Genomic DNA, 14,034 nt, shown 5'->3' on the forward strand with positions numbered 1-14,034 from the left:
AAATGGGTCGAGGGGAGCAAATAAAAATAAAAGTCAAAATCTTGGCAAGTCGATGGAAAAAATAAAAATAAAAGTAATTATTTTCATTTTTATTTTATTTTTGCTGTAATCTAAATGTGCGAAAAGTAAAAGCTTTTGATACCCAATTTTAATATACATTTCACTTCTTTAATTATTTAGTCTGATTGATACTGTTTTCATAATGAAACAGAGAATACACACAAATTTTAACTTTTGAAAAGATGTATAAAATATTTTTGATGTGTAGATACATTTGTACCCCTTTCCAAGTTTTTGGCTATATTACCAAAGTGTTTTGAATGCGTATTTTAAGTCATTTGTGAACATTTCGACCCTTCAATATTATTTTTGTCTTGGTAAATACATCAGAACCCACGCCACATTTGATTTAATTGTCACTGATCAGTTATGGTCATTAGTTGGAGAATCACATTTGTATTGTGTCATATGTATGACTTGATGTCGGCATCTTATTGATATAATATGTTTAGATAATGGTTTTATTGGTAGGTGAAATGATCTTGATAAAAAGCTACAGCTGAGATGTGCAGTGTTGTCCATCAATCTTTGGTTTATGTAATTTGATAGTTAAAAAGGTCTGTATTGTTTACAATTATGACATGTACATTTGTTATAATGACCAGTAATCATCAGCTGTCCAAGCCAGATAAAATGGTAATTATAGGCATGATGTTTACCCAGTACAGTATATAAATGTGATTCCTTTAATTTATCCATAGAGGATAATCTTATCTCTTGGTGGTTAGATAGGAGTGTTTTCTAGATAAGATGATTATTTTGAATTTGCAATTGGTATTGAAATAGTTGGTTACATCAGTATCAATTGCAGAGGTGGGATGTTGAACTCTTGCTTTGAAAAATGTAAATAATTTATGTGCAGAACGTTTTTACTGTGTTACAAGATATGTTGAGATTTAGACATAACTTTTAAGCTAATATTGCCCCCTGGTGTGTTGGGCAGTATACGAGAATGTCGTTTGGTTAATAAGTATTTATTTCATAATCATGGAGTTAAATATATTAATCCTTGTGAAGCTGTTTGCATAATAAAAATGTTCGTGGGACCATAGCAGGACACCTTTGTTATGACAACCGCAGCTTCCTCATCGACAATCTCCTCAATTATTTCACTGACAGATAGAGAAAGATTTATCTTCATGTATTCCCAAATAATAAATAGTTTGAAATAATTGTAGGCCAACCCTCGAACGCACTGTTGTTGTTGTTGGCCATTGACCTTCAGTGTTTCTCATTATGATAAATGCCAAGAGCATCCGATAGCTTACTAAAATAATTGTCGTATTTGTTATTGTCGTGTATGCTTATAAAGTGATGAAAGAAATGAAAATTTGCAGTTTTATTTTTATTATGCCTCACAACTAAACTATCTTTTTGTATTTCCTGTACAGCTTCTAGTGTTTGTTATTTTCACTTGCATGTCACATGGTCTATGAATATATCCAAATACAAAAAGATTGCATGAAACATGACTAAGCAATGTACCATAGTCAAGAAGAAATATTAGCAAAGCTAAGAAATAATTTAAAATTTATTTTTAAATTGTAATAAAAAGATGTTAACATTATCATTACTGGTACTTTCATAACAATATACCGATAAGGTATGGTGTATATGTCAAAGAGAACCATCTTGATGGACTTGATTGAAAAGAAAACAATGAAAGATGATTACCGGGTAAAAAGGTGTTATAGCATTAATAAGCAATCAATCCTTTGATCACCCTATTGGGTAATTAACTAATTAAAATCCTTTGATCTCAAAAAATTGTCCAAGTTTCTGTTAAAAAATTGTTCTTCACAGTTCTTAGTTTTTACTTATTCTAAACTGGTCATTAGTTGTATAAACAATTATCATAAAATGGCAGTCTTGCTTAGGACACCGGTAAACATTGAATGATAACAACTCAAATGGCTTGTTATATTTATTATGTAAATCATTTCAAAATGGACAGAGCAATTTGATCAAAAATTACAAACACATGTTTATGTTGATCAGACACAATGTACGCCCTGGAATGGGCTGGATGTAAATACATCTGCAGCACAAAAAAGATAACAAACACATATAACATGATCTTTCTTCACATTTTTCACCAAAAAATAGGCCCTTCCTTACAATTTCAATGAATGGTTTATCTGTAAAAATTCAGTCCGAGTTAAGTCTGACTTATAAGTGGGTCAAGGCTAGATTCCTGAATTTTTGGGCTGAGAAGGGGGTTCTGACTTATATGCGGATCAACAAATACGCGAGTATGTACGGTAGGGTAGATCGGCAGGGAAATTATTTATTTTTTTAAAAATGTTTTACATTGAGTAAATGGGGGAACAATATACACTGTAGACTTAACAGTACTTGAACCAAAATGGCCATAAAATGTAGGCACAAAAAAATAGTGAAGGTAGAGTAGCAGGTAAAAGGTATATTATTTTTTTTTGGCCTAACCAAAAAGTAGTCATTCTGTAAGCAAAATATTGTGTTCTTGTAGAAATCATGGTGGTACCAATTTTAAAGTCTCTGGTATGACCCAACTGGGGATTAAATCCATTAATTCATGCACCTGAGGCAGTATGGTTACCACCTGTTGACTATGAAATATGACATACTGTAAAACCCAGGGTTCATACACCTTTTTTGCTCCAATTTTCCAGGACTTTTCCTGTTTTTTTTTCCTAATATTCCATACCCAAAACCAAACAATTGCACATCTTTTTATAAATTTTTCAATTATTGTATGCATATTTATGTATGCCAAACGTTTTGAACACATTCATAAAGCAGGCATTTTGTTTTATAAGGTCATGATGTTTTGACACCGGTTAAATCTGGTTCCATTCATGACATTCACAAACGGAATCCAGTCCCTGAACACTTACAAATTATTCCCCCTTGACTTACCTTCCCCAAATGTGAGATAAAGAAGACTAAATTGCTTATTATTTCAACAATAAAAAAAGCAATATGTCATTTGAATTAAATTCCATGACTTTTCAAGGACTTTTGGCAAAAATACAGGATTAAATGACTTTTCAAGGCCTAGCTTATCTCAGTCAATCATACAACCATAAATAGACTGGGGCATCCCTATCTACTTACTTGCTGGAGCACAGACTGTTATGGACATGGTTCCTGAATGCCTCTCCTTTCATACTACCACCAGCATGCACCACTGTTTCCATAGAAGCTAGGGCAGACATTATCTTTGGGAGAAGTTCAAGTGCTCTGAAAAGATGTATATCATATAGATACATTTATAATTGGTCTTGCCGACTCTTACATTCAAATATACTTGGTTGAAATTTTGCGTTTTCGTTGGTCTTTTTATTCTACAAAAGTTCTAAATGTTGATTGGGTGAAAATGACGAAATTGGAAGTAAACAAAAAGTAAAAAAAGAACCATAACGGTAAAATACAGATTTGAAAAAAGCAGAACTCTACATTAAAGTAGAAGAACATCATATCGTAAAATAACAAAATACAAGACATCCTATAATATTGTACACCCAAAACTTGAGACTAACTATTCTTATGAACAATTCGTTGGATACATCCCATTCAAGAAATGAGAAAATAACCAAACGGACTTGAAGATGGACTTTTTGCTAAAATTGATTTAGCATGTGTATATGAGTGTCCAAGATACCTGTCAACTGGGGATAGTGGAATATGGGCTTGGCAAAGTTGTTTATCATGTTTCACATTTCCTTTAGCAAGTACAAAACTGGACTTTCTGAAAGGATTTGTTTAGTCTGGAAAGCAGACTGATTTTGGGAAAGTTATCTTTATTTGGAGTTTTTCTTGTGGAAACCTAAAATTTAAAATAATCCTAGAACAAAGGTATATGCAGACATGATTTACGTAGCCAACCAAAAAAAACCGGAAATTGTCAAAATTGGAAGTAAACATATACAGTAGATTCCGCTTAATTGCATAGCCTATTTGCCAGTAAAAATTATGCAAATAACCGGGCTATTCTTATAACCGAAATTACGATTTTACCGGAAGTGCGAGTTCAGGTAAGACGACGATACTGTGGATCAACCAGGGATATCACTGTTCAACATTTCTGATCTGGTATTTAATTGTTATAGACCTTCTCATTGTATTGTTCTTTTATCAATAAATAATAATATATATTGTGTTTGTCTTGTTTATTGACCTTCTTTACGCTGTGTGTATTTATAAGTAAAACCACGTGTTTCTCATCTATAAATAGTCAAGTAATTTCCTGACCTTTCTACGAAACCAAATCCCATATTTCATATTTCAGGCAGGATTCAGTATAATAATCATCAATGTTTGCAGTTTTTGGGCTTTTGAAATGGTCTGTGTGTTTTTATTCCTCTGTTCATTGTACACTGATAGTTGTGTATTATACGCGTCATTGACCTCGATATATTCCTATGAAGAGTGGATAGTATGGGGCACCTTAGGGTAGTTGAATTTCATTAGACATTGTACTGAATGAATGACTTTTAATTTTCGTATGATATTTATGCCTAGTAACCCAAGCTCACTCAAAACTGTTCAGCTCATTAAAGAAAATTAAATATACATTGATAATCATTTGTAGTCGGAAGAATTTAAATAGGGACAAAAAATACCCCACGCCGAACCTCAAGCCGCATCATAAGGTGATGTTTGGCATGTCGTCAGAAGTCATTGTTCACCTAGGTGCTTGTTTATTTTATTGTAATTAGAAATCATTTATATTGTCTTTTATGTCCATGATTTTTTAATCCATTATTAACACCTCCTGATTGATGATAATCTAGTTTTTACAACAATAAATATGATTGACATATTTATGACCCGAAGGCTTAAAATAGAATTTGAGAAAACCTGTCTTTACCTGAACGAGGCAAAATTCTCTATGCAATAAACCGAAATGCACCTCCAAGGCCTATGCAAATAAGCGATTTTTTCCCTAATAGAATAATAGGAAATGGTTTTGTGCAGGAGAAAATTATGCTAATAACCGAAATATGCAATTAAGCGATATGCGATTAAGTGGAGTCGACTGTAGTACAAAAAGAACCGTAACAGTAAATTCAGGATTATAAAAAAACATATTTCCCCTTTGAAGTCAAAGAAACTTGTGTCTGTAAATATGAAATTACCTTCCTGATTGTATCTGTCCCCCTTTTACAAGGTCTATGTATATGTTGGCAATATCTACTACTGCTGTACTAGGTAATGAATCAACCTACAAAAGATAAGCCAAATGGTGAGCAAATCATTTGTATGTGTCCAATCCTTACAAATGTTTCAGACCGAAAGGAATCAGTTTAGACATGTTCTTTTTCACCAAAACCAATGAATTTTCATTTGATTGACAAACACATTTCTTTCTTGTCATTACCTGATTTAGAATTTTGACAAAACCTACCTACACTGAAATAGGAGTTTCAAAGTCTCAATAAAAAACCAATGGGATTATCCTGGGATGAGCCCTTTCAATTTAACGGGAAAATGTATTGAGATACATGAATTTATCTGATCATTTATTTGGCCGGCACCAAAGTAAACTGTTTCTTTGCCCTTATGACAGCATTTAGAGATTTCTGGCCCATTAAAATTTTGCAAGGGCCCCATTTTTTTTATCAAATGGCCATTGAAATCCTGAATATTTCCATAGACTCCTATATCCATCTTATGGGGCCAATATTGGTCTAAAGCCAGGAGATCCCCTGAAACCAAATTATGACACTACCTGTAGCATAAGCAGCCCTATTAAGTCTGAAGACAGTTTATTTTGCATCTCATTTTTCTCCAGGAACTCAGTACAAAACTTGTAGACATTTACTGCTGTTTTACTTGATCTGCTTTGCCCATCACAAGAACCTATAAAAATAATTTCAGGACAATAAAAACAATAGTCTGACCATTAGGAGATCCTTATGCTTTAAATCTCCAATCATTCTAAAAAGCTAACAATGACCCCTTACAGTTAGTTGAAATAGACCAGTTCTAATTTCAATAGCTCTCTAGGTAAAAATCTGCCCTACATTATACCAATGTGTCCTACTTCACTACAACAGAACACCTGTGTGATCTTTTGGACACTGTCTTTATAGTTTGAACAGATGTCAATTATGATGGTGGATGGCAAATTTAAAGGTTAAGGTCATCATAATTGAAAGCTAATCAAAATTAATAGACAAGTGTCCAAAAGATCACACAGGTGTTCTGTGGTAGTTAAGTAGAGCACATTGGTATAATGTAGAGCAGACTTCTACTAAGCTAGCTAAATGTAGATTTGTATTGAAATTATAACTGGTCTACTTCAACTAGCTGTAAAAGGTTTTGCAGATCAATATACATGTATGTACAAAACTGAAGGCCCTTAAAGAGCCTGACTGTTCAGCTAGTCAGATGTAGAACTTCCTGTCATAGGAATATTATCAAATGATATTTCATAGAATTGAAAACAATCTAAAGGGCAATAACTCTAATGAAGAATCTCCATACAATTACAACTCATTTGATACTTCAGCTGAAGATGGATGGTCCTTTCTTTTATCTCTAACCCAATAGTTTTTAAGTAGCACACCAGCTAAGAATCATGCAAAATGTGATTCATGGGTAAAAAGCCTACATATTTTTATTTTTGACATTTTGTTTGAATTGCCATAGTAAACAGAACCTAACATTCAGTTTTTCATATAATCCATGTTCTTAGGAGATAAAAATTATATAGCATGCACTGTAGATTTCAAAATTAAGGGAGATAACTCTGTAAATGACACTCAAGTACAATGAATCTATTGGATTTTCAATGTTGATTATCACCTACATGTAAGAGCAGGAAGATTTGAATGAATAATTACATATTTCACAGTGTAAACCCATAAAACAACTTAATTACAAAAATAAAAATATGTAGCCTTTTTTGGGGTGTATCACATTTTCCAGATTTTGCATGATTCTTACAAAAGAAAGCTACTTAAAAATAAAACTTGAAATAGGCAATCTTACTCCTGTGTTCATATGCTGAATAACATAGAACACAAAGTGGTGTCCAAAGCTCTATGTGAGCTAATTCTAGCAGGGACAAGTATATCTATATTTTTTTTCATCTTACCAATGAGAACAACTCTGATAAACTCAATTGGGTCACCTCTCCCTCTCACAGCCCTGTCATGAATGAATTGTTGCAGCTAAAATAAAAATAACAAAATAATCAGTCTCACTTCCCAAATTCTTAAGTGTGAAATTATGTCAATCTAATTAAAACAAGACATTCTAATAGTTCTATTTGGCCATTGTATGTACAAATGTACATTTAGGAGCTAACAACACTCCATTCTACTTTCTGATCAGATGACCTCATCAAAATGTACAAATGTATAAAGATTTGCAAAACAAATATTATGAATAAAAATATCAGTCATGGTGAAATCATCAGACCATTGGACATGACCGGTACTTTTAACCCCCGGTCTGGTAAAATTTGGGTAATTTCCAGACCAGATGTCCAGAAATTTTTTTATTAGACACGCCTCAATCAGAACTTTCAGTTTACAGATGGCATCCGAATCGAGGCAAATTTAAATTGGATCAGAGAAATGATTCCAGCTTTAGTATATAATAGGGATGCCATCCCTGGAAAGCCCGTAAAGAGGAAGCTTACTGATGCAGAGGTTAAAGTTCATCAACAGGAATATGAGGAAAAATAAAATGAGGAGTATTAATCCAGAATGGAAAGTTGGCCGTCCGTGGCTGCTTTTTTTCGGTCCAGCAGATTTTGTTAGGTTGCCGGACCAAATGTCCGACAGGTTGAAAAATGATTTTGTCAGGTCTGAAATATGTTCAAATCATCTAAACATTATAAAAGATGGATGTAAACAAAAAAGGTGACTCTGAAATGCATTTCCAATTTGTTCCCTTTCCTAAATCAGGAAAAAATGGTGTTTTTTTACCAGATTATTTATGATGCGATAAAATGGTTTAACTAAAAATCTGGACAGAGATCTTGTCTGTGTTGTAAGAAAAAAAAAGTCTGCTTTCTCCTACCCTATCTGCCTATTTACATGTATTTGTGCCTTCTCTAAATATAATGGCCATTTTTGCTCAAGCACCATTTCCCCACTAACTCAATGTTAAATATTTTAAAAAATGAAATATTTTCCATAACTACATGTACCTACCTTTATTTTCTGGTAGCAGGAAACAAGACTACAATATCATTTTGGTCTCATAAAACCTAACATTTTTTCAATGTACAATGTACTTACCTCGTTTTCACTTAAACTCTGTAAAATTTCTGATAAATCATCAATGTTTTCATTTTTTGCAGCAGTGATTAATTTTTTGTCCATCTTTCAAAATTTTCATGGAGATGTTGATATACGAATGTTGTCAGACTTTGCTTGATGTCTAACAAATGAAGTGTTCTGAAATGAAATAAAAAAATAAAAATCATGCAGTGATACATGTAACATAATGTGATGTTAATTTCTCTGAAGAGCAATACAACCCTCAATGAAATGGCAAGAACTGCCAGTCATTGACTGGCTTATCTGCTAGTTTCGAACAGTCATTTGCTTTACTTCAACATAAACTAGAAGAAATGTGTTTCTGTAGGATACAGATTCTCTCACCATCTCTAAAATTTAAAGGAAATTAACATGAGGTGATGTACATGTAGCAAAGAGACCACACACAAAATGATCAATTACACTAAGGCTTCAGAAGAAATATGAAAGCTTTCCCATGAATTTTATAATCAAAACCAAAGTTATCATTCCCATTAACGGTTGCCAAGTTATAAAATAGGTGTAAATGGAACTTTTCTAAGGTCAACTATGCAACAATCAAAGGCAGTTTTATCAAACAAAATTAGTTTTTTCAAAGCAGACTTGTTTTTTTTCCCATTGAATGATTTAATTTTGTATATTCTTCCAGTTAAACTTATCCATGACGCAAAAGTTTTTAAAAAAGTGCTTGTGAATCACAACAGAAATTTCTCCAATGCTTTTAAGTACATGTACCATTCTGTGTAAGAATAAGGCAATGGGTGGCACATCATTTTCCCCAATTTAGTCATTTTTGCCTAAAATATATTCAGTACACCTACAAAACAACTGAAAAGCTAAATAGCTTTTCAGTTGTTTTCTAGATGTACTGAATTTATCCTGAAGCATCTGTGATATATATATTTTTGACTGCTTACATAGGGAAAGAGTGCAGGAAAATTTTCCCATAATTTTTCCGAAGTGCACTTCAACTAAATCTGACCAATCAATATCTTAAAATGGCAAACTTTACAAAAACTTTGATAGTTATTTCAGGAGGTTATCAGGTATAATTAATTGGTTAATGCAATAAAATCTCTGCTTTTTTTTCCTTCATGTGCCACACCTTATACATATATATATTGCCTGATTCTTAGACAGAGAAGTACTTAATTCTTCTTCTCTCCGTTTAGTGCAGGGCTAGCTCTGCAGCGTTGTTGCAGGGTGTAAAAATATATGTACATGTACAATGACAAAGGTTGTACTCTATTAACATGGCGGAAACTGCAATCTGTATGTGTTGTGCTACAATGTAGTTAAAATCAATAAGATAGGTGTGATGTCTATTTAGTCTGCGCAAGCCCTTCAAGGATTCAAGGGCATGTACCATAACCGTGTGTTCAGGTAGCTGATTCCATAGTCTGACGATGGATGGGAAGAATGAACATTTGTATATTTCAGTATAATTAGACCAATCTGTAGTTCTGCCACACGTTCAAGTATGTTGAAGGAGCAACAGTATTATACAAATGTACATATAGCTACCAGGGTTTTAGCTAGGAATTTGAGTGCTTTAGTCACTTTTCCGTAGAGCATGAACGACAAATTATGGGCAGCAGAATTTTGTAAATAGTCAGTAGTACATGTATCATAAACTAAAGACATAAACACTCTTAATATATTCATTTTAAGTTTACACACAGGCATAACAATAAATACAATAGATGTTACAACAAAATAACTGTTATTTTCTATAAGAAAACGTGTGTTACTTAATAAAATAAAATAGTTACTATTAGAAAAATAGTAAAATACAATTTTTTTTACATCAAAGCTTTGATGCATTCAGTCTAAAAATAGCTACTATTTGACATAAGCTACTATTATGGTATGATCTGACACTCAACTAATAAGAGAAAATCCTCCTGTCCTTTGCCAAACACCACACCTCAAAAGCCCTCTTCAACCTAAAACTCCTCAAATCAGAAGGATAGAGACAGATCTTTAGAAGAGAATTGATTGATGAAACCTTGAGCCTGTTCCTTAAATAGGTCTTAATCAGATAGCACCTACTAAATCCCCTCTCAGTCACCAGAAGATAACGCAGAAACTAGACAGATAGAAAGGAGGTTGGCCACATTGGCATAGTCAACTGTAGAATGTTGCACTCTGTAAGCGGTTGCTGCGTGATATCTTACTGCTGGGTGGTAATTTTTTAGTGACCTTTGTCCCCAGATCATGAGTAGAATTGAAGACGTTCGTAATCATTGTGATTTCGTTTCAAGAAAAGAGAATCGTAAAATTAATATTTATGTTGATTAATACTTCCTAACTCTACGCTATTGCGTTAAAATTAATGGAAATTCATGAGATGACCAGTCACACATTGGAGACATTGTTTTTGTGTGCATTTAAATTTCTAAAAATAGATAGCTATATATAAATATAAATATATATATATATATATATATATATCTGTTGCGAGGTTCATGAAGGATTTTTTTTTTACATGGGAGTAAAATCGGTGGGTATCCATTAAAGATCGAAATCGTTTAACACAACTAATCCTTAAAATAAGGATATATATATAAGTTATATTTTAAACATACTTAAAAGCAGAAATGACTCGAGTCAACTTGAGGCTTTTTTCAGCGGTCGAAAACGACCGGCTGAAGTTGAGTGAGAACCCTGGGATTATCTTTTGTGGTCCTAATGATCAAACGATCGATAAATTGTTGTTATTTTAAAGAATTATTATCGATGCACATGTCAGGGAAGCCAGGTTAACAACAATAAAATGTATTTCACACCTGGTTGACCAGGTAATTACCAAGCTTGGGGTCATAAACTTGTCAAAGTGTAAGGTCGGGTGACGATTGAGTTTTAAACATTTTTATTTAAGGTGACGAAAATTTATCTGAAATACTTTATGAATGGAATTTTTTTATACACTTTTCAAATTTTAAGTGACGAAAACGATCTTAAAAATTTTCGTCATTTACGAAATCCTTTTGTAAATGGCGAAAATGATGAGCGCTAGCTAAATCACTGAGCTACAAAATAAAGTGTAAAACAATTTACTTTAATTTAAAACCCATGTCCAGGTGTTGAAAATTTTTTGGGAAGACCTGAGCCTTGGACTTTTTCATCTTTACCACACTAAGCCCGAAAAATGTTGTGCCAAGTCCCAATCGATATACATGTAAATGCAAGTTTGTTTTCTGATATTCTTATGTATAATTCTATGTTTGCAGGGAAGAAGACTGTCAATTGATTCCGTCTCAAGGTCTGATGCCTTGTCATCAGCTTTCCGTTTCTGCGTTTTTTTTTACCGTGAAAGTGTAATTGAGCAACGATACTGTCCTCAAAAGTTTATTAAAAAAATTTGATCTTTATCATTCTTGCACTTGATTAATAAAATTTGTAGTATGTCAAAAATGCGTCTGATCAAGCGCAGGTGTGATTCAGACTTGAGAATGGATCAATAAAGTGAATACCCATTCTAAAAATATAAAAGTTATAACTATTTATAGGTCAGGGAACAGATCGAGAAACATGGTACAAATAATGACAACAAAATCGTTCAAAAAATAGTTTTTATTTTTTTAGATTTGCCATGACTGATGGACTTATTTCATTGAAAAACGGCAAGTCGGAGGTGCAATTTTTTTAGTCCCAGGCGTCGGGCTTCAGAAATTTTCAACCCCTAAGTCAGCGTAAATTGGCAATATGGGTGGGGCTCACTGACTCTGTAGTGTAATTGGAATATTAATTTGGTGAAACAGTAGAGCAGTGGCTTCCTCCCAACATACCCAAAGGTTTTGGTAAAAATACTTCACTTTATAAATATAGTGTAGTACTTCTTTAGTGGCGCTAGCTGGATTTTCGTTACAATGAGTAATCAAGGGAAGCAAGGTTATAGCGGCAATCAAAAGAATGTAATCCAGGGACAAAGACCAGACATGGAAAACAGAAATACACAACAAAGAACATAAAGTAACTAAAATCATACATACAAAGTAACAAAAGTAAATGGGCAACTCGGACTCCACTAAAAACTGGGAGCATGGACCAGGTGCACCGGTAGGGTAAGCGTCCTCTGCTTTTCTAGAAACACCCGCCGAGTTGCTCATAAAAAGTCAAGTCCGGGGTAGACAAACAAGGAAAGAAAAACTAAGACCAGTTGAATACATCGGTTTTCATGGTGCTGATGGATACACCATAACGATCCACGAGTTCATGACGACGACCATAAAACTTCTGTAGTGATGACTTCAATCTTGTAGCAACATAACCCTGTTCCAGAAGCCTATTTGTTAGAGTTCTAGCGCGATACAAAAAGTCTGCGTAGTTTCAGCAAGCTCTGGCATAACGTATGAGTTGTGATATGAACATTCCATACACAGGAGCCGAAGGGTTGTTGCCACAGATGAAAGGAAAGTTGACAATTCTGAATGAAAAGTCATCACGTTTGTGGTCAATAGTTTTCCTTTACCATCGATTTCTAAGTGTAGGTCAAGAAATGAGGCTGACTTCACAGTGTCTGTAGTATCCTTTATCTCAAGTTCTTTTGGGTAGATGCGATGTATCAAATCCCCGAAATTAGGATTGTTTAAAGATAATACGTCATCTATATAGCGGAAACTGAGATTGAAGGATCTAGCTAAACGATATTCTTTTTTCTGATCAGATCAGCTATAAAGTCAGCCTCATAAGAGTGAAGGAATAGGTCAGCAAGTAAAGGAAAGTTACAAAGTCTGGGGTTCCATGTTTGATTCCCAGAAATCATTAGAATCAGCTGAGAATCGAACATTGGATATGCACAGCCTTCAACTTAAACTTAAGCGTGGGACAAAGGAGTAGTCTAAAAGTGTAGCTACTGTACCATAGTTTTGTTACACTACATAAAAGAAAATACCTTACCCTTTGAGATTTGGCGCGTAAATTTCATATCAAAATAAACATGTACCGAAAAGAATAACAAAAATCTAAACATGCAATGGGCATATTATTAGCCGAGTAAAAAAAGAAAATGAGAATTTAAAAAAAGAAAAGATAGAAGAAACTGGAGAAAATATACTGGAATCACATTTTACTATATTTATTTATATTCTAATAAATCAATCAAAATAATTTTGTCACTTCTTCATTGGTTATCAGTCATATCAAATGGAAATAGTAATGCAAATCGACAATTTGTTTTCTATAAAATTTTAGGAATAAAAAATTTGTCTTGTCTACTATTTTAATTTATATTAAAGAACTTACTTGCATATACTCACTAAATCGAAATATACACATTTTTTCATTTTATTTGATAGCATGCAATGAAAAATATTTAGACGATTCACAATATTTATACCGTAAAAGGACTGACCATTCTTATTTTCAGTTGAGTGGGCACATGTATGTACTTAAACTAGCGTGATTCCCATCGACAAAGTCTTTTGATGTTTGGTTAGTCGTTTAACATTACAACATAGCTCCATGTGAAGGCCTTAGTTGACCGCTCATTGACTTTTGACCTTGTTAATTAAGGTGAGTACACGAAATTATCCAACGTTTTGATATTTCAATCACCCCCTCACGAATGCTAAACTAATCACTTCCGGAGATACTACTACTTTACACTCAATAACCCCAGAACTTTTAACAACATCGCCTGATTGCGATCACCCTATCCGCTGTTGTATTTATGGCTTTAGCTGGTAAGTTGAATGCATGCTTTCCAACCTTT

At 33.5% G+C, this 14,034-nt stretch overlaps 2 protein-coding genes across 4 annotated transcripts in view; one reads left to right on the forward strand and one right to left on the reverse strand.

Moving 5' to 3' along the window:
• Positions 1-13,236, reverse strand: part of LOC148621301 (Fanconi anemia group I protein-like) — a 48,318-nt gene extending 35,082 nt beyond the window's left edge. For both annotated transcript variants that reach the window (XR_015921145.1, XM_088575469.1), the window contains exons 1-6: positions 13,221-13,236; positions 8,298-8,456; positions 7,145-7,220; positions 5,774-5,904; positions 5,181-5,266; positions 3,157-3,282 (exon numbers count right to left, since the gene is read on the reverse strand). Coding sequence is in view for 1 of the 2 variants with exons in the window: in XM_088575469.1 (XP_088431595.1) it covers positions 3,157-3,282; positions 5,181-5,266; positions 5,774-5,904; positions 7,145-7,220; positions 8,298-8,381 (503 nt within the window). In the remaining variant the exon portion in view is untranslated. The remainder of the gene's footprint in view (positions 1-3,156; positions 3,283-5,180; positions 5,267-5,773; positions 5,905-7,144; positions 7,221-8,297; positions 8,457-13,220) is intronic.
• Positions 13,237-13,679: 443 nt separating this feature from the next.
• Positions 13,680-14,034, forward strand: part of LOC148621302 (carbohydrate sulfotransferase 15-like) — a 28,617-nt gene continuing 28,262 nt past the window's right edge. The window contains exon 1 of one of the 2 annotated variants that reach the window (XM_088575470.1): positions 13,680-13,835. The gene's annotated coding sequence lies outside the window, so the exon portion shown is untranslated. Of the gene's footprint in view, positions 13,836-13,896; positions 14,006-14,034 lie in introns of those variants that run through there. The other variant, XM_088575471.1, reaches the window with a different exon arrangement.

Source organism: Perna viridis, chromosome 3, assembly GCF_037379345.1.
Source record: "Perna viridis isolate PV_CMFRI_1.1 ecotype Kerala chromosome 3, ASM3737934v1, whole genome shotgun sequence".
NCBI classification, from domain to species: domain Eukaryota; kingdom Metazoa; phylum Mollusca; class Bivalvia; order Mytilida; family Mytilidae; genus Perna; species Perna viridis.